The sequence below is a fragment of the Cervus elaphus genome, chromosome 16, assembly GCF_910594005.1.
Source record: "Cervus elaphus chromosome 16, mCerEla1.1, whole genome shotgun sequence".
Taxonomy (NCBI): Eukaryota; Metazoa; Chordata; class Mammalia; order Artiodactyla; family Cervidae; genus Cervus; species Cervus elaphus.
The window spans coordinates 13,580,044-13,601,706 of NC_057830.1; the positions used below are offsets into that span (position 1 = coordinate 13,580,044).

At 40.2% G+C, this 21,663-nt stretch overlaps 1 protein-coding gene and 1 non-coding gene across 3 annotated transcripts in view; both read left to right on the forward strand.

Annotated features, from left to right (window-relative positions):
- TMEM245 (transmembrane protein 245) overlaps positions 1-19,654 on the forward strand; it is a 76,842-nt gene extending 57,188 nt beyond the window's left edge. For both annotated transcript variants that reach the window (XM_043927355.1, XM_043927356.1), the window contains 4 exons: positions 1,487-1,587; positions 2,477-2,651; positions 6,765-6,959; positions 17,041-19,654. In XM_043927355.1, coding sequence (XP_043783290.1) covers positions 1,487-1,587; positions 2,477-2,651; positions 6,765-6,959; positions 17,041-17,086 — 517 coding nt within the window. In that variant the 3' untranslated portion in view covers positions 17,087-19,654. The remainder of the gene's footprint in view (positions 1-1,486; positions 1,588-2,476; positions 2,652-6,764; positions 6,960-17,040) is intronic.
- A 645-nt stretch (positions 19,655-20,299) lies between these two features.
- Positions 20,300-20,406, forward strand: LOC122673087. The gene has a single exon (XR_006334579.1). It is a non-coding gene; the product is annotated as a U6 spliceosomal RNA (small nuclear RNA).
- The last annotated feature ends 1,257 nt before the right edge of the window (positions 20,407-21,663 follow it).

Here is a 21,663-nt window from a genome sequence, read left to right on the forward strand (position 1 = left end):
TCTTGTCCCAAGTTTGCTGTTAAGCCTTGTCTCTTATTTCCAACTACCTCCAGGGTATTTCCATCATCCTTTTTTTGGCTAAACATGGCCCAACTAAACATATTCCCTTTTCTTCCATGTACTCTCCTATTCTGGGGTTCTCCATGACTTTGATACACTGCCATTCTTTCTCCCTCAGGTTTAAAACCCAAATCTCAAAAAAAAAATAAAATAAAATAAAATAAAACCCAAATCTCTCATGTTCCTTTTTTCTTTCGTGTTTTCTATTCAGTTGCTCTTCAGATCATTTATATTTCCTGTAGGCTATGTCCCTTTCTTTCAGTCTTTTTGATACCTCTTCCATCTGTGTCTTTATTGTCAGAGGTCATACAGCACCTTTAAGATATTTTTGTGTGAAAGCCGCTGGTCAGTATGACAAGATTTTACAATTTGGGGAGCCACTGTGTCACCAAGTCCGTGTCTCAGACCTGTATGAAATGACTGAATCACTAGGTTCCAGAGTTTGACTTCACTCTCACAGTACACCTCTTGGGATGCTTTAGAAAAATTTGATGTGTCCTTCTGTGTAGGCAGCGTCCCCTTTGCTGCCACTGTCTCTGCTTTTTTCAGTTACAGACAGCTTTTCCTTCTCTCCTGAGCGTATGAGCGTGCCTCCCGTGAACCCCACAGATTCCTTGTTTTTGTGATTTTGTGATACCTTGGGATGATTTTAGGTTTGTTGCCTTTGTGCTCTCTCTGAGCAGTTCCTTATTTCTCCTCCTTAACACATTGCTACCTTAAGTCTTCCAACTGAAACACAAAAATGAAGTACCCGAGATTGCATATTTTCATTCCTATTAATCATTGAATATGTGTGCCTGTTTTTGTACCTCTTGTATTTTAATCTCTGATTTTACTTTGGAATTCATAAGATTTATTTTCCATAAATTCTTTCCAAGTGACCTGCGTTGTTTGATATCATTTTTAGACGTTACTTTATAAGTTGGGTTGTGTGGTTTAAGAAATGTGGAAACAGTTTGTTAACAAAAGAAGAAAGACTGATAAAGTACCAGTTATATTATCCTTCACTTGTTCTTCCCAGGGGGAGGGCTGGTCACAGCCTGGATGTCTCAGAATTTAATTACCTCCTCAGAAATAAGATAATCACACTTATTTTTCTTTCTCTTTATTTTGGTGGTGAGTAATCTGCTTCAGAAGTGAAAAGTTGATGAGTTATTTCAGTGAATAGGATATCTTAAGGTTTTTCTTATCTTTTCATTAGAGAAATTTAAAGAACAGTTTAGTAAATCTATTTCAAGGCTTAAATAGAAGATTTGTATGTTTTATTGAAATAAAATGAAAACAGCATTCTCAGGCCACTGGAAAAATCAAAGCTATTATCAGATTTGGAATAAATTAGCCAGAAGCCTAGAAATAATTGATTTTTCTGAATCCCAGTATGATCCTGTGTTTATTTTGTTTCCACTTTAATCTTTGGACATTCTAGAGGGGTGTTTGATGCTTCCCTCAAAATGGCTGGCTTCTATGGATTATATACCTGGCTGACTCATACTATATTTGGCATCAATATTGTCTTCATACCATCAGGTAACAATTGTGTCATAACTTCTGCTGTGCTCTATTTAAGGAACATTAAACCATTTTACATGTATTGTCATCTTTGTCAAACTTGAAATGCTAAATTTTGATATCTAGTCTAGATTAGCAGCAGAAATGTGATTTGTAATGTTTGTTTATTGCTGAGTCCCCAGTAGCTAGAATAATACCCGGTACATAGTACACTGTATGAGCAACAAATATTTATTTTGTCAAATGAACATACTATTCTGAAAAGGGTTGATTGTGAAGTAAGGTCCTTCAACTAGCAAGGTTATTTGTGGTGGGTTTTTTTCGTTTTTTTGTTTTAGATACACTTTATTAGAAAGAAGCAAGGTAAGGAATGTATGTTCTCATCTGAGATTTAGAAACTAATCTCTGGTTTGGCTTTGGTCTCAGTGCAGATATTTGGCCAGTGCTCTCCACTTTTGTTATAGGACTGAGCAGTCGTCCTTTGGTGTCCCTGAGGGAGTGGTTCTGAGACCCCCTGAGGATGCCAGAATCTGTGGGTGCTCAGGTACCTTGGCTCTCTGAACCTGCAGGTTCCACATCTGAGGATTCTGAGGCCAACTACATACGTATTAACTAGCCATCAACTGAGAATAACAGCTGTGGGACACTAACGTGTGTGACTTAAGAGGAGAAGTAACCACACACTTCAGAAGTATTTTCATGATCCAGTGTTAAGATCTTGGATTTCATTTAACAGCAGATTCAGTTAAACAGGGCATATCGTTGCCCTAAAATTTGAGCATGTGTTTGTTTAACTTGTTCTGGTGGAAATTTTTAAACAGCGGGAGCTAGTGTTTAGATTCTGCTATTGGTATTGCTTTGATGATGACGTTAAAGTTATTTCTTCTTCTTTTTAATCTTGTATTAGCCTTAGCAGCAATCCTTGGAGCAGTGCCATTTCTGGGCACATACTGGGCAGCAGTACCTGCAGTTCTTGATCTGTGGCTCACCCAAGGCTTAGGATGCAAAGCCATCTTACTGTTGGTTTTTCATCTCTTGCCAACCTACTTTGTAGATACTGCCATCTACTCTGATATATCAGGGTAAGTATTGGACTTCTGCAGTTGGTGATGAATCATATCCAGGAATTTCTCTGGCCTTTTCTTATGAAGGTTTATTTTTTTCCTTTTGCTTTTGGGCATGGGTGAAAGGACAGGTGATGATAATCACTTCAGTGAAGTAATCTTTTGTGATCCCACTGATGTAATCAAAGTTTAATTTATATGATTAATATCATTTGCAGGGTATGCTATTTTATTCTTAGTAAGTAGTATTTACAATATATGAGACTGTGGACTAAAGTAAAATTGTGAATAATCCCTGGTTTAGTGACATTTAATGTAGGAAAAAAGTATTCCTGTACATACTTCAAAATAAGAATATTTTAAGTACAGCAAGAAGTTAGTAGTTATTTTCAGAACTTCTTTGCTTTTGGATAAATACATTTTTAGATTGTATGATGATTTCCATGTAAGATGAAATCTCATAAGTTTGTATCTGAGAAACAGTGCTTTCTTTCTTACTTAAGGTACTATAGTATGGTTCTATGATGAATACAGGTTAAATTTAGGACAGAAGCCAAACTAGCAATATAATAAATATGTCATTTTTGTAGATTTTGGTGTCTCTTTTAGCAATTTGCATTTACTAAATCAAGCTGATTTTCATTTAGCCACATATCAAGATAAACATTGCTTATTAGAATCTAGAATATGACCAAATAATTGAATTTTATTCAGCTACTCAGATATAGAATATGACCTACTTAAACTATTGTCGTAGTTAATATATTAAATTTTCTTTAAATAAAACTCATTTCAATAAGGGCAGACAAGATCAAAGTTTATAGGAAGAGGACTCTTCAGTTAATTTGAAATTATGAAGAGACAAGTTATATGCTACCTTGTTTTCTTTCTAGTTAAAGTATAAAATAAATATATAAAACTGCTAAGAAGCCCCAAAGTTTCAGAGCAAAAAGAAACAAGCACATCCATAAGTGAACTTTAGGGGGACTTTTGTGCCTAACATTTAATAGTTGAAATTTGAATAATAACTAGTTACCATGATTTATAGTTAAGTATTTTCATTTCTTTAAATTTTGTTGTAAATTTTATATTAAGGTTTTAGCTAGAATTGATGTTACTATTGTAATTGTATTCGGGTGCTATGAACTACACCCATATAAGATGGCAAACTCAATTATAGATTTTGCATGTGTTTTGACTGCCCATAGACCAGCTGTTCCCCTATCTTCATTCTTTCCTCGGGTCTCCCTAGTCACTGAGACACAACAATATTGAAAGAAGACTGGTTACTAACCCTACAGTGGCCTCGAAGTGTTCAAGTGAAAGGAAGAGTCAGATATTGCTCACCTTAAATCAAAAGCTAGAAATGATTAAATTTCGTGAACAAGACATATTGAGAGCTGAGGTAGGCCGAAAGCTAGGCCTCTTGAGCCAAACAGTTAGCCAAGTTGTGAATGCAAAGGAAAAGTTCTTGAAGGAAGTGAAAAGTACTCTTCCAGTGAACACACAGATGATAAGAAAACAAAACAGCCTATGGAGAAAGTTGTGATGTTCTAGGTGGAAGATCAAACCAGCCACAACATTCCCTTAAACCAGAGCCTAATCTGGAGCAAGGCTCTAACTCTTTTTAATCGTGTGAAGGCTGTGAGAGGTGAGGAAGCTGCAGAAGAAAAGTTTAAAGCTAGCAGAGGTTGGTTTGTATGCTTTAAGGAAAGAAGCCGTCCCTGGAACATAGAAGTGCAGGTGAAGTAGCAAGTGTTGATGTAGAAGCTGCAGCAAGTTATGCAGAAGATCCAGCAAAGAAAAATAAGGTGACCACTACATTAAACAGATTTTCAGTGCAGACGAAACAGCTTTCTGTTGGGAAAAGATGCCATTTAGGATTTTCAGTGCTTGGCTTCAAAGCTTAGAAGGACAGGCTAATTCTATGGCTAGGAGCTAATGTAGCTGATAACTTGAAATTGAAGCCAGTGCTCACTTCAGTTCAGTTCAGTCGCTCAGTCATGTCCGGCTCTTTGCGACCCCATGGACTGCAGTACACCAGGCTTCCCTGTCCATTTACTGTTCCAGAAATCCTAGGGCCCTTAAGAATTGTGCTAAATCTACTCTGCATGTGTTCTAGAAATGAAACAACAAAGCCTGGATGATGGCAGCACATCCATTTACAACATAGTTTACTGAATATTTTAAGCCCGCTCTTGAGACCTACTGTTCAGAAAAAATGAGTTCCTTTTAAAATACTTTGGGACTTCCCTGGTGGTCCAGTTGCTAAAACTTTGTGCTCCCAGCGCAGGGGGCCCAGGTTCAATCCCTGATCAGGGAACTAGATCCCACATGCCACAACTAAGAGTTTGCATGCACCAACTGAAGCTCCTGCATGCTGCAACTAAGGTCCAGCACAGCCAAAGGAATAAGTACTATGGGTCATCTGACCCAGTCACCCGCAAGCTCTGATGGAGACATTCAATGAGATTAATGTTGTTTTCATGCCTGTAACACAACATGTATTCTTGCAACCTGTGGTTCAAGGAGTAATTTCAACTTTCAAGCCTTATTATGTAAGAAATGCATTTCATAAGGCTATACCTAGTGTAGATACTGATCCTATGATGGATCTGGGTAAAGTCAGTTGAAAACCTAGAAAGGATTCACCATTCCAGATGCCATTAAGAACGCTTATATTGTGTTGGGAAGAGATCAAAATATCAACATTAACAGAAGTTTGGAAAAAGTTGATTCCAACCCTCATAGATAACTTTAAGAGGGTCAAGACTTCAGTGGGAAAAGTAACTGCAGATGTGGTGCACATAGCACAAGAACTAGAAGTGGAGTCTGAAGATGTAACTGATTTACTGCAATCTCATGATAAGACTTTAATGAATGAGGAGTTGCTTATGGATAAGCAGAGAAGGTGGTTTCTTGCCACTTGGAACCTACTTCTGGTAAAGATGCTGTGAAGATTGTTGAAATGACAACAAAAGATTTAGAATAGTACATCAACTTGGTTGATAAAGCAGAGGCAGGGTTTGAGAGGATTAACTCCTGTGTTGAAAAAAGTTCTGTGATGACTAAAGTGCTCTCAGACAACATTGCATTCAACAGAGAAATCACCAGTGAAAAGAAGAGTCAGTCAGTGCAGCAAAACTTTTTGTCTTGTTTTAAGAAAAATTGTCAAAGACTCTCTACAGTCTTCCAGCGGCCAGTCACGCTGATCAGTCAGCAGCCATCACCATCGAGACAAGATGCTCCACTAGCAGAAAGATTACAGTTTGCTGAAGGCTCACATTGATATTTAGCATTTTTACCAATCAAATATTTTTAAATTAAGCTGCCTTGCATTTTTTTTAGACATAGTGCTATTGCACACTTAAAAAGACTACAGTTCAGTGTCAACATAATTTTTATATACCCTGGGGAAGTAGAAATTTCTTGTGACTCACTTTATTGCCATATTTGTTTTTATTGTGGTGGTCTGGAAGCCAAACCTGCAATATCTCTGAGGTCTGCCTGTGTGTTATTTCATTCCAGTTATGTAAATGATACCTGTGATAAGCTGGAGGACAGTTATGACTCTCCTATGAAATAAAAATCTTGGGCTTTCTAACAGATGTTTTTCTCATGAGGCCTTTTATCACTCCCTGTGTTAAAATCTGTATTTTAGGAGGTTGCTAGAAGCCTAACTTAGGAAAAATAGGAATGCCATTGTATTGTTACCATCTTTAAAAAAAAAAGCATAATTAGTTGAATTACATGCTTAATTTTGCCCACTTAATTACTCTAGACAAAGGTAAACCTAATAGGTAGCTTGTATAAGCCAGTCCTAAGCTAACATTAACCCACTTCAGACAGCCACGCAGTGGTACCTGTTAACACTGCTGACTTTATTCCTAAGTCGCTGGACCTACGAAAAGGCAAATGTCACACATGTAGGCAGGAAAAGTTTTGCATCTTGATACTTTTACAATTAATATTCAGATATCCACATGGAAGTGATCTAAAGAAAGCTGATCAGCAATTCAGAAGTCAGGAGTATTAGGGAATGAACAGTGTGTCAGAGAATGTATTTCCAACTTACTCCAGGGTTTACGTTTTGTTAAAAGTTGTGTATAATCTGTGTGCCCTTCATTCCAGAGGTGGCCATCCTTACTTGACGGGCCTGGCAGTGGCTGGTGGAGCGTACTACCTGGGCCTGGAAGGAGCGATCATTGGGCCCATACTTCTCTGCATACTCGTGGTTGCTTCCAATATCTACAGTGCCATGCTAGTGAGTCCCACGAACTCTGTGCCCACACCCAACCAGGCCCCGTGGCCTGCTCAGACTCAGCGGTGAGTTCCAGCTCAGTGATCATAAACTGTGTATGAAATTGAGCTCACCAGTCTCTTGTTTTCACCTGCGTGTGGTCTGTTAAGATACAGAATATCCTTTTGCCTGCTATAGAGCTGTCACCTGCGGATTCCCTTAGCTCTCCCCTGTGTTGGAATCGTATTTCCCAGTATTGTTTTCTGTCTTGATTCTTCTTGCTTTTTGTTGGAGCACATCCTCCTGTAGATTTTTGGGAAGGAATGCATGGGAAGTAAATTTAGGGGATAATACATGTCTTTAAAGGCTTCTTCTAAAGTCATTCTTACTCAGTAGCTTGTCTGCGTAGAGAATTTTTCCCTGTGTAACTTTATTTCTTCATTGTTTTCTAACTTTCATGGTTGTTGAAATTCTGAGGCCACTCTGATTCCTGATTCTTTGTAATTCAAATGTTTGAAAACCTATAGGGTCTTCTTTCTTTTATTTATTTTTTAATCTATTTTTGTTGTTGTGTTTGAATTGGCACTTTTATCAAGTGCCTCTGTGACCTTTAAAACTGGAAATTTATGTTCTGCCATTCTGAAATTTTTCTTCAATTATTTTATTAATGATTTCCTTCTCTCCCTTTCAGAAACTTATTTTTATTTTGATGTTGACCCTCCTACACTGGTCTTGTCATTTTTAAATCTTTTCTCTGATATTCTTTTGGTTCTGATTTTTGGCTTCTGTTTTCTGGATGATTTCTCCAATTTTATCTTCTGTCATCTTTATAGGTTTCCATTTGAGCTATCATTTTTGGGCAGTCTGGTTTATTGAGATATTATGTGTGTAAATAAAAGTTGCCTTTTTTAGCATATAGGTCTGTGTTAGTTTTCTATCATATATAGCAAATTTTCACTAACTTAGTGGCATAAAGCAACACATTTATATGAAAGTCATGAGTCAGAGTACAGGTACAATTCAGCTAGGTCTTCTGCTTAGGATCTTCCAAGGCTACAGTCAGGGCCTGAGCTCAGGCAGGGGTTTCATCTGCAGACTGGGATCCTCTTCCAGGCTTGCCTGTTGTTGACAAAATTCCTTTGTTTGCAGTTGTAGCCACAAGTTGAGGCTCCTAGAGGCTGCCTCTTTCCATAGGCATTTTTATAACACAGTGCTTGCTTTCTCCAGGCCTTCAGGAGTGTTTTTCTGACTTCTGTCACTGATGGCTAAGACTCCTTTGCAAAGGGCTCACCTGATTAGACCTGGCCCACAGAACATATTGTCATTTTGATTAAAGTCAGTTGCTTAGGGACCTTAATTACATCTGTAATATCCCCTAACCTTCACCATATTAACACAATATAATCATAATATTAGGGGCTTCCCTGGTGGTTCAGTGAAAAAGAACCTGCCCACCAATGCAGGGTACACAGTTTTCATCCCTGGGTCAGGAAGATCCCCTGGAGAAGGAAATGACAACCCACTCCAATATTCTTCCCCTGGGAAATCGCATGGACAGAAGGAGCCTGACAGGCTGCAGTTCATGGGGCCACAGAAGAGGTGGACGTGACCTAGCGACTTAAACAGCAGCAACAATCTTCACATGTCAGGCATCCTATTCTTCTGACTATTGGCTTATGTGAAGAGTGAGCCACTCAGGATTTGCAGGTTGGTTATTATGTGTATCACCATAATATAATCTGCCAGGACCATTGGTCTTGTGCAGCCGTTGATGTCAGTGCTTTTTGGTTTCCCTGTGGGGCTGCTAAATTCCTCAGTGAAAGTTCTTTTAATCTCCTGCTCAGAGGTTGATGGCTTGGCTGCCAGCATTCTGGGCGCCAGGACAGGGAAAGGGAGCGGACAGCATTTGAGATGTAGATCCTCACTCAGTCTCCCACTGTCGGTATGTCCCCTACCCTTATCCCTGCCTGTTGTCCCCCAGTCCAGAACTTTTTGTTTTACCTTCTCTAAGGGAGGAAAGGACGAGTTTCTGCCAGTAACAGGGAGCATTTGCCTGGCTGGGTGGAGGCATGGGTGACAGTGTTGGACCCATGAGGTTTTTCTGCGTTTTAGGCACACTTTAGAGCAGCCCTTCTGTGTTTATCCCACCTTTGACCCCATTTCCAAAATTACTTGATATCACCAATTCCTGAGCCTTATTGAATAACTCCTGGCTTAGGATTCAGTTTTTAGGTCATGCTGGTCATAGCAGTTCTTCATTTGCTTTCCACTTTCTGAAAGTTTGTTTCTTTTAACCTCTTATGTTCTCTTTTTAAAGGTAGGTTTATGCCTTCTAATGTTTTTTTTTTTTTAATATGTATATATATATTGATTTATTTATTTGGCTTGCATCAGGTCTTAGTTGTGGCATAGGAGCTCTCTAGTTGTGGCAGGGGGACTTAGACACACGGGCTAAGTTGCCCCAAAGCATGTGGGGTCTTACTTCCCGACCAGGGATCAAACCCCTGTCCCTCTGTATTGCAGGGTGGATGATGGATTCTTGACCACAGGACCACCAGGGAACTCCCTCTAACGGGATTTTGAAAAGGCCTGAAGGAATCGTGTGTCCAACATAGCACTTCCTGGTGGAAAGTCTAAATGACCTCTTGAATAGTAACAACCAGCCGCCACTGACGTTTATTGGGACTCGGTGTGCCAAGTTCTGTGATAAAACTTTACCTGCATCATCTTACTTTACTTAATCTGTCCAGTGTTTCCATGTGAGGTTAGGAACAGTTGTTTTCCATGTCTTATAGATGAAGTCAAGGCGTAGAGAGGTTATCCTGCCTGTAGTCACATAGAAATAAGCAGGTGAGGTAGTGTGTTTTCAACTAGAGATCTTTCTTTTCCTTAACCATCCCCCGACCCCTGCTCAGGAAAAGACATTCTCCTCTGTTTCCTTCCTCAGTAGATGGTACCCCTCACTTACATGCGCCTGTGTGAGGTGTCCTCACAGCCTCCTATCTTCTCAAGTCACCATCTTCACCCAGTCTTACCTGTTTCATCTCAAATCCACCCTTTCCTCTTTTTCTCCAGTGCCACCCACCCTGGGCCCAGCTACAGGGTTTCTCACCTGGACTCTCGTGGCATCTCAGTCTCCCGGCCAGCCCCTCAGCATCCACTCTTGCTGTCTTCCAGTCTCTTGACACTGAGCAGATGTGTGCTTTTTAAAGGGGAGGCATATCTGGTCGTGATGCTCTTCTACCAGAACTGGCCTCCCACTGTTCTTACCAGGAAGACCAAAATCCTTCCAAGGCCCTGCGTGGTCTGCCTGTGCCTGCCTCATACATCTGTGACATCTTCCCCTTGTCAGCGCTGCAGCCACGCTGGCTTTCTGCTGGGGCCTCAGATACAGCAGCTCCATTCAAACCGTAGGCCTTCAGACACTCTGCTTTCTGTATCTGGACAGACTCTCCCCCTCCCCTAGCTTTCCTTGCCTAATTAACTCCCAATCATTCTTCAGATTGCAACTCAAATGGCAGTTCATCAGAGCTTTCCCTCCTCTCAAGATTAGGTTATGTCCTGCGTTTAATGCTCTTAAGGATAGCACCTCCTACCATTCCTTTTTTTTACAGCTTTCATTTATACACTTGATTATTTGTCTTTTCGCTTTTTACTGTGGTTGCTGCTACTGCCAGGCCGTGCCCGTTTTAGTTACTGGGGTTACACCATTTTAGTTACTGAGGTATTCACCATACCCGTCAACCTTCGACAGTGCCCTCTTCCTAGTTCAAGGAATGATTGGGCTGTGAGGGAATAGTGTCTGTGGGGTCATGAGCTTTGGAAGGGTTCAGCTTGTCTTAGAACGCTCATGTTGTAACATGAGAATGTCCTCATTCCATTAGACCTTCTAATTGTAGATGCAGGCACTGGTGGCTGAGAAGATCCATCTGCATAACTATTTCTGTATATTGTTTCTAGGTCCCATGTAGTGCTTCTCACTGTTGACAGTGGGGAATACACTATTTCGTGGCAGTAAATGTTGTCGACACAGCACAGCTTTGGGCTCCCAGCTGTTTTGGCCTCAGTTCAATAATCAGAACCTATGGCTTCCCCTGTTGTCTATTAACACTGGGACTGTCTGGGAAGTGTGTGGAAAGACATAGTACCCCTGCAATCACAATTTTTCAAGTCTCAATACTTTTTTGATTTTTGGATAGAATAATCAGACTCGATTTGATATACTTATTTCATTCCTACGAAAACCTGAGTAGCAATCTTTGAACACTAAAGCTCAGAAAAACCTGTAGGAAGGAAGTCAGGGCATATCCCAGGAACTCCTCTGGGGATGCTGTTCGCTGTATTTAAGTTTTCCTTTACGCTCTGCCACAGCTCGACGTGACCAGAGGTGACAGCTGGAAGGTGGTGCTTTAAGGAACTCAGCTTTACCTTTTGGGGGAGAGAGTTATTAGTCAAGTCATTACTGTTTTTGGAAGCATTATCTCAACCTGACTGTGATTATCTTCCATAATTTAATACCAAAAATTCAATCAGAGGTCATTATCTTTTTATGAAAGAAATTACAAATGATTCCCAAATTAAGAAGGTTTAACTTATGATTTTTCAACTTGGTGGTGGTGTGAAAGCAATACACACTCAGTGGAAACTGTACTCAGATTTTTAATGCTGATCTTTTCCGGGGCTAGCGACATGCAGTACAACTCTCTCTCATGATGCTGGGCAGCGGTGGTCGCAGCTCTCATCAGCCGCATGATCACAAGGGGATACGACTGATGCGCCTACAGCCACGCAGCACCCAGACAGCTGTTCTGTTTTTCACTTTTAGTACAGTGTTCGGTAAATGACATGAGATAGTCAACACTCTTATTATAAAACAGGCTCTGTGTTAGATGATTTTGCCCAACTGTAGGGTTTCCCTGGTGGTTCAGTGGTGAAGAATCCACCTGCCAATGCAGGAGATGTGGGTTCGATCCCTGGGTGGGGAAGATTCCCTGGAGGAGGAAATGGCAACCCTTTCCAGTATTCTTGCCTGGTTAATCCCATTGACAGAGGAGCCTGGTGGGCTACAGTTCATGGAGTTGCAAAAGAGTCAAACATGACTTAGTGACTGAGCAACAACAGGCCAATGTAAGTGTTATAAGCATATTTAAGGTTATAAGCATATTTAATGTTATAAGCATATTTAAGGTTAGGCTAAGCTATCGGAGAAGGCAATGGCACCCCACTCCAGTACTCTTGCCTGGAAAATCCCATGAGTGGAGGAGCCTGGTAAGCTGCGGTCCATGGGGTCGCTAAGAGTCGGACATGACTGATCGACTTCACTTTCACTTTTCACTTTCACACACTGGAGAAGGAAATGGCAACCCACTCCAGTGTTCTTGCCTGGAGAATCCCAGGGACAGGGGAGCCTGGTGGGCTGCCGTCTATGGGGTCACACAAGAGTCGGACACGACTGAAGTGACTTAGCAGCAGCAGCAGCAGCAGGCTAAGCTGTGATGTTTTGTAGGTTAAGTGTATGAAATAGTTTTTTGACTTAAAATATTTCAGCGTACAGTGGGTTTCTTGGGACACGTGTATGTGTATGAGTTGCTCGGTCATGTCTGACTCTTTGCAACCCCATGGACTGCAACCTGCCAGGCTCCTCTGTCCATGGAATTCTCCAGGTAAGAATACTGGATTGGGTTGCCATTATTTTCTCTGGGGGATCTTCCTGACCCAGGGATCAAACCCAGGTCTTCTGCACTGCAGGCAGATTCTTTACTATCTGAACCACAAGGGAAGCTGTCTTAAGGCTATTATTAAGTATGAAGCCAGGTATAATGCCATCCTAAGACAAGGAAGATCAGTATTTGGCAATTAAGCTAAAGTTTAACACCTCCTACTTTTTAATAGAGCAAGAAGTTATTTTTGTCTTTGTAAAATAATATGTGAATATGGTCTCATAAAAAACCATGACTCCTTCAGACCTTTACCTAAACCTTGAGGACTTCATTTGGAGTATGCTCCCTATCATTCCAGTTTAGGATAAATGCTCAATGAAAATTTGTTGAGTTAATAGATTAGTGAAACCAGGAGCAGATCAGATTAAAAGATCTTTTCACTATAAGGCTGATAAAAGAAGATGGGCCATAGTAACCTCCAGCCTTAGAACTCTATTCCACATTTTTGGAAGAGGCAGAATGTACAAAAGTGATGACATGTCTCTGTCACAAAGTGTGCTGGTGGGGGTTTAGGAAATACATACTCGGCTATCCTGTGCCCAGTAAAGTAAGTTACCTTAGTCAGTGCAAGCTTTTCATGTGTAAACATCCACAATTTACTCTGGGAAGCTGGGAGTCAACAATTTAACAGCTAGAGTTGTTAAATCAGAAAAGACTTAAGCATTCACGTAAATGGGTTTTTAAAAAAATTTCCTTGAAAACTTCCTGGGAAGCAGATCCCAAAATATTTTCAAGGAACCAAGAAGATTGCAAGTGAGAAATCACACCACACAATCCCCATTGCAATGAAAGGAACTGTAAAATGTTCACAGCAGTCTTCTCTCCCCCTAGTCACATGAGGCCCCATTCCACCTTTTTTATTCTGTAAATTCTACCACTGTGGTTCAAAGGAACGTAACAATCCTTATGGTTTGGGAAAGAATACTATACTTGGATGGTTTAGGTAGGACATTTACTGTTTTTAGAAATAATACTGTCAAAGAAATACCCTGGCATTAGGACTCTGTGCTTTGACTGCTGAGGGCCCAAGTTCACTCCCTAGTTGGGGAACTAAGATCCCCCAAGCCGTGCAGCGCAGCTGGAGAAAAACAGTCAGTGCAATTTTCATTCCTTTGTTTCTTCCTGATCTAGAGGGTTGCAGTTTTAGGGGCCCTGTGGATTAGTTCCTGCTGTGCTTTTTGATGAGACCAGGAAGAAATATCTCCATCTCTGGGTTATGGAGTTCGTTTTCCAGGAGGTAATTGAGGTTCAGTTCAGATTAGTGTTACTTGTGTAGGGTTTTACACCGCCCCCCCCCCACGAGGTAATTGAGGTTCAGTTCAGATCAGTGTTACTTCTATAGGGTTTTACACACACACACACACACACACACACACACACACACCATCACCACCCAAAACATCTAGAGAAAACATACTGTTGGGATGGAAAACACTTAGCAGCTGTTTTCTTAGCTTGCTTCATTGTGTTTTCTTTCTTCTGAGTCCTTCTGGAGGCTTTCTTGGCCTTGAGGCAGAACTGAACAGCAGGTATGAATTTCAGGGTTACAGCTAAGCTTACTTGTCAACAGAAAGCAGTGACCAGGCCAACCACAGTTTTAATCTTATTTCATGCATCTTTGCCCTGAGGCAGCCGTTTTCATTCATAATTTAGGGGAATTGAAGAGTTAGAGATTGAAGCTTGCAGGTATCTTAGAAATTTGAAAAGATATGAAAGAATGAATTTTAAGACTTTTTGGTGTTGGAAAATGCTTTGTAATACTGATCAGTTTTTGGTTATTGGTTTTATTTATTTATTTTTCCACTTATTTTTATTAGTTGGAGGCTAATTACTTTACAATATTGTGGTTTTTGCCATACATTGACATGAATCAGCCATGGATTTACATGTGTTCCCCATCCTGATCCCCCCTCCCACCTCCCTCTCCACCCGATCCCTCTGGGTCTTCCCAGTGCACCAGCCCCGAGCACTTGTCTCATGCATCCACCCTGGGCTGGTGATCTGTTTCACCCTTGATAATATACACGTTTCGATGCTGTTCTCTCTAAACATCCCACCCTCGCCTTCTCCCACAGAGTCCAAAAGTCTGTTCTGTACATCTGTGTCTCTTTCTGTTTTGCATATAGGGTTATCGTTACCATCTTTCTAAATTCCATATATATGCGTTAGTATACTGTATTGGTCTTTATCTTTCTGGCTTACTTCACTCTGTATAATGGGCTCCAGTTTCATCCATCTCATTAGAACTGATTCAAATGAATTCTTTTTAATGGCCGAGTAATATTCCATGGTGTATATGTTTTCACAGCCTCACCTGCATTTGTGTACAGGTAAAACTGGCTTTACTGTGTACAGGTAAACCAATATTGGTTTTAAAGATATTCCAGGGCTTCCCAGAATTGAGTGCTACCTGAATTTCATGTACTCTGGGGCAACTTGTAACCAGCTTTACCTGTACACAAATGCAGGTGAGGCTGTGAAAAAGAGATATATAAATAAATGGGTAGGTAGCTATCTAGAACAATGGTTGTGGGGGAGGAGGGTGAGACTTTGCTCCTCTCAGGGGACATTTGGCAATGTATAGAGACATGTTCATCATCACAGCTGTAGTGGGGATGCTGCTAAACCTCTCACAGTGCACAGAGTGGTCAGCAGTGCAGCTATTGAGAAACCTTGATTAGATAGATACAGAGATAGATGGATAATAATACATATAAAAGGGCTTCCCTGGTGACTCAGCGGGTAAAGAACCTGCCTGCCAATGCAGGAGACGCAGGTTCGATCCGTGGGTTGGGAAGATCCGCTGGAGAAGGAAATGGCAACCCACTCCAGTGTTCTTGCCTGGGAAATCCCACGGACAGAGGAGCCTGGCGAGTTATAGTTCATGGGGTCGCAAAAGAGTCACAAATGACCTAGCGACTAAAAGACAACAGCGATACATAAAACGTGTGTGTGTAAATCTTAGTTTGGGGGAATTTTTCCCAGTATAAAAGTATTTAAGGAGATAAATTCATTCCAGTTCTTTGACCCATTGGCATATATTCAACATGGTGAGTTCAGTCATGTCATATATAATCCCTTTCAGAGACACAGGAACCATAGCCAGGAAGCTTACCCCTTCCTCAAAGCTGTTCCTTTGGATGTAGAGTTGTGCTAGTTAGAGATGTGCTTGAGATATGAGGTTTCCATCCAGTGAAAGAGCCTTCAGATAACTGAGCAGAAGTAATCTTTTTTGTTCTGTATCATTTGACCTGTGCCCCACTTGACCTTTAAGTACTTCCTACGTGATGCTAAAGGGTTAACCTTCATTTTACCTCTGCCTGCCTGTCTAACCCTCCTAATCGGTGATATGGTTGTAAAGAAGTAAAGCAATCCCTCTCTAAAAGGATGGTAATAAACTTGTGTTTCATATCTGTATCATTTAAGATAGATTTGCCTGTATTATAACAACAACAACAACAACAAAAAACAAACTCAAAACATTAGTAGACCTTTAACAGCTAGAAGTTTATTTCTCTCTTGGCTGTAAGAAGTACAAAGGTAGGCAGACCAGGGCTAAGTGTGTCTGTTCCACAAACATCCATGCCAAGCCTGACCTCCCACCTTGATGTTCTGTCAGCCTTGGTTGTGAGGTCTTTTCATCTAAGATGAGTGCTTGTTCATTGATGAACTCTGACCTGGCCATTCGGCTGCCAACACAGATGCAGACCTGGCTGGATAAATTATGTAGCAAAGGCCAACTAGCTACTATAGTCCTAAGTTAGGCCCCAATACAGCAGACCCCCTCCATGCAACCCAGTTATTACCTGCCAGTTAAGCCACATTCACTTGGCTTGTTTGATGTAGGTCAGAAGCAGTGTAAGTACACAGTCATTTGATGAAAAGTCCTATCCCATTTCTCCTGCTCTGAACCACAACACTCAGAGCTGGCACTTTGCTGGATCAGTTTTCCTATTTTGCAATAAAAGTTATCCAGTTAGCATTTAATCTTTAGTCTCGTATTGTTTTTCTCTTTAACATCATTGTGTCTACTTTCCAGTCAGCAGAAAAGATCACCTTTCTCTTTTAAGGACATTGCCCAGAAATCACTCAACACTTCTACTTACATCTCGTTGGCCAGATGTTAGTTACATGGTCATTAATTTCAAGACAGTTTAGGGAAACAGTCTTTTGGATAGACCCTCCAAAAAAAAACTAGAGTTCTTGTTGCTGCAGGTTGAGAAACAACTATCAGACTTTGAAACAATAATCAGTGAAAATCCTAAGAAAAAAACCAGTGACTACATAATGGCACCAAGGCTCTCAACTTAGAGGAATATTATATGACAGTGAATTACTGGTTAGATGCTATTTTTCTTTTCTAAGTATCTCTGTGGTTTTATTCCCCACCCCGCCCCCCAACTTTTCCTAAAAGCAAAGCTAATCATTCTGTCTTTTTTTCTTAAAGGACTTTCCGTGACATTTCTGAAGACCTGAAACCTTCGGTAGACTGACTTGGTTTCCAACCCCAGTGATTTCTCTGAGGAAATTCAGCCTTGACTGTGAGTTCAGCTCAGCTGTGGCCTCCTGTCTTTTCAGCGGTGCCTGGCAGACAGACCCCAGGACGAGACGCAGGAGCCTCCGGGCCTTCGGTACCGGATGCCTGGACAGCAGAGGCCTGGCTGTGGGCGCCTTGCATTTGGAAGCACAGCTTTAGAGCTCTGAAATGTGGTTTACTCACTTAAGTGTTGCTAAGATGGCTTGAAAAGTTTCCGTTTATACACTGGTATTGTGGCTTGAAATTTTCCCACTTTGGTTATCTATATTATAATACATATTTATAACTTTTTTTTTTTTTAAGAGCCGTAAACTACCTGCTGTATATAGTGTGATTTTCTCCTCTTTTAAGAAATCTGTCCTTAAACTTTTCTACGACAGTCACTTTTCAATGAAGAGGGCTTTCACTTTGGAGAAGGTAGTTGCTTGAGCAGGAAAAAAATGAGTCTTCTCCCTTCTTCCACAATGTATGGTCCTCTCATAAGAAAGATCAAGTCTTCAGTGTAAGGGTGGGTAGCTTATTTGAAGTTCAGTTAGTTGTATGTTGCAGCCATAGAAGAAGAAAGACTGAAGCCCTCCCTCCCCTTCTCCCTCCACCCCTTATCACTCTATTGCCAAATTTCTAAAACTTGGCTGACCACACTGACATTAATTAAGTATTAAGCTGCTATTAATGGTAACAATATGATAGAATTCATGTTGTGATTTTTTTTTTTTCTTTCCAAATGTTTTAAGTAAAAAAAATCTCAGGGGCAGCAGTGTTCTGATTTGTTAAATGTCTCTGTTTTACTATTTAGATTTTGGCCAATTAGTTACTTACTAGCGTAAAATTTTGTATCTGTGCAGTATTTTCCCATCATTTAGCACAGTGCCTTGCACACAGACTCTAGATGAATGCTTGTTGAATTAAATTGTGACTTTTAAAATATCTCAGATATCACAATAACCAGCATACTGCTCTACATTTTACAAAATCTTTTCGCACGTATTATTTCACAATCACTTCACATCAGCATTCATTCAGCTTCACATTATTTTATGTTTCACACAGATGGGGAAGCTAAAGTTCAGAAAAGTGACCAAGTCTCCAAGTCATGAGGTTTAGTAAAATTTGACCTCAGATCTTCCTGACTCAACAGTCTGCCAACCTTGCTATACTCCAGTGACTCTCTTAGTATCTTAGCACAGTTTTTCCAGTGCTTTGAGGTAGAATCATGTCCTGTTCTATTGCATAGGCTACAGTTAATGACAGGCAGGGCCAGGACGTCAGAACCCAGCTTTCCCTTTGCGCCCTTTCTCCTTTGTAAAACAACCTTCAGCCTCTTTCTCTGTCCCCAAGGGAGTATTCAGTATGGAGAGGATTCTTAAGTAACAAAGATTTCCTTTTTGGAAAAACATTTAAAAGTAGAAATCCTTTTTTCTAAAACTTTATTTTCTCATTAAGAAGCATAATTAATGATAATTACATTAAATTTATTCTGATATTAAGAAAAACTTGCTCTAGAAAAGAGGCTACTGCGAGGTCTTTGTTTATACAATAAACTATATGCAGATCTCTTATATTTCCTATGAATCCTTCAACAGTTACAGTCAGATATTCCACCAAGTGCTACATTTGGCATTAATTAACTCATTCTTTTCTTTAATCACTTGTTCAGTCATTCATTCTTTAAAGCATTGGTTGGGAGTTTCCCAAACTCTGGGTTCCATACTGGGCACTGTACAGAGTGTTGTAGGGGCTAACTCATAAGAAGGCCTTCTCTTTAACTCATAAGAAGGCCTTGAATCTTAGCCAGATTATGTGTATTGCTAAAATTAAAAATGTTGCATTAAAAGTTTTAAGAAAGAAGTCAGGTTTGTTTTTGCTAATGATAAAATGATAAGTTTATAGCTGTGATTAGCACATATTTATAAGAGGCAAATATTATGCATAATGAGTTAGTGTGCATATACAGATTATGTTCCTCCAAAGTGTTTTTAGCTGTATAAAGTGAAATGGTGAACATATAAACTTGAGGTAATATATGGTTCTTCCTGGTCATAATTATTAGTATGAATACTAGGTCTTTAGAGGGGGACCCTGAGCCCTAAGAGAACGGTTTAGAGCTGTCAAAATTGGTTCTGATGTAGTATCACCCTGAAATATCAAGAGCAGAGGTGCCCCAGACTACTACCCAGTCACATCAGGAAACTTGAGCTGCCCCAGTGCTCCAGCAAGACGATCTCAGGATTTGACCCAGAAAGAGAAAGAGTTTTTAGTTTCCCTAAAAACAGACAATTGATGAAGTAGAAGTAGCTTCAGTAAAAGCTAAGTACCGAAATCCTATCACAGTGTTCTATCACTGTGATAGAACACATTTTATCACTTTATTAAAGAGAAGTTTGAAGGTCACATTCACTACTCAGCTGTAAGCTGAATGGAGGGGAAAAAAGCTCCCCACACAGTATGCTCCTCTCTTTTCCGAGAGAGAATGGGGCATAGAATTTTCAGCATAAACCCATGCCATGTAAGTCCAGCGTCAGTTCCAAAATTTCTATCACATTCTCTGTTTCTGGAAGTGATCTCTGCCAGACTGCCTTAGATACCAGTTTTATTTATTTTTAAGTTTGCAGGAATTCTTAACACCCATTTCCATTAAAGGTGGTTAGCTGGCAGAGTTTTCCCTTGACTTTGGAGACTGGTGCAGATTGACTCTTGATACCCAAGAAGCGTTATTTAAACAAACTGAGTAGCTCTGGAAATAGCAGTTTATTCCAGTTGGAGGGCTTAGGTGAGGTCCTCTGGCTAACCTTGGTCTTAATAAGAACCCGCTGTGACCCACCTGGACTTTCTAGTACCCCTGGTTCCACTTTGGTTGTATTCAGCGTTTCGGGATGTGTCACTGCCGAGCCAGATTTACTCAGAAATTCAGGCCGTGAGGGGTTAGCCTAGAGCAAAGTAATGTCAGGTGAGCTCACCAGAGGTTTCAACCTCAAAGCTTATAGGAAAACTGCAGTCTCCACTAAGGATCTTCAAGACCCTTATAAAAGTATTAGAGTAGGCATTTTGCAGTAGAAATAGCCCCTGGCAACATAGTTCCAAATGTTAGTTCCAGCCAAGGACAAGTATTTTTTTGTTTTTATGTATTTCTTGTCTTTGCACATTTTTCTATCAAAATATATTCTTTTCAGTGCTCGCTTCGGCAGCACATATACTGGAGTTGGAGCGATGCAGAGAAGATTAGCGTGGCCCCTGCGCAAGGATGACACGCAAATTCGTGAAGCGTTCCATATTTTAAAAAAAAAAAAAAAAAAAGATAAAAAAAAAAAAAAAATATATTCTTTTCATTAACTTAGGCACACATGCATGCTAAGTCACTTCAGTTGTGTCTGATTCTTTGCGACCCCATGGACTATAGCCTGCCAACCTCCTCTGTCCATGGAATTCTCCAGGCAAGAATACTGGAGTGAGTTGCCATTTCCTCTTCCAGGGGATCTTCCTGACCCAGGGATCGAACCTGAGTATCCTGCATCTCCTGGATTGTCAGGCAGATTCTTTACCGCTAGCGCCACCTGGGAAGCCCCAAGAGGAAGTTAGTGTTCAGTAATTATGTTTCAAAATCTCATTTTATTTGGAAATGATCTAGCTATTCAATAAACTTTCATCACTTAGTTTAGCTACTCCAATCTGGAGAGACTATTTTAGATAGACTTTCCTAAAGTATAATTAATCTTTTTTTTTAATAATTATTCTTAATAGAGTTTGTCCAAAGCTCTTGTCTCATTTATAGTTTTCTTTTTTAAAGTTTCTTCAAAAAAAAGTTTCTTCACTCAAGTTACTTTCCTTGTTGACAAATTTAGCTTACATTAACTTAAGATCTGCGAAAAAACTACTCATGCTATATGAAACCACTAAACAGTTAATTTTTTTGGTAGTTTAAAAATCAGAGAATTATAAACCAACATGTTCTGTCTGCCTCCTGGAGTCATACAAATTCTGTGCTAGAATAGGCTTTATATAATTAGGTGATCCTGTCATTTAACAGAGAAGGAAACAAGTCCACAGGTCGAAGTGTCTTTTCTAACATGGCGCCCGTCAGTGACAACTCAGAGTCGAGTCAGTTCTTTTTTCTCTCAGTCCATTGTTCTACTTCTCTTCCTTTCCCTCCTAGTTGAGTTGTTGTTGTTCTGTCGCTAAGTCCTGTCCAACCCTTTGCGACCCCATGCAGCTTGCCAGTTTTGGAAAAAATGTGTTCCTTATAGCAGTAGTTCCAAGGAATGTTGTTAGATGTTCTGAGTGAATGAAAGAGTATATGGAGTTGGGGGAAGGGACTCCATGGTCAGTTAAAATTGAGGAATGCTGAATTTGTTTCCTTTCTGAAGTAGGACTTTGAAGAGTTTTTAACATGCTATTATATATTGTGAATTTATAAGAGGGGACAAAGACTCTGTTTACGAGACTTATTTGACCTTAAACTACACCTTCATCCTCTTTTTCTCAGAGCATCTCAAAGAACTTGGGGTCCTTTGGGAAACATGGCTCTCAATAAAAGTT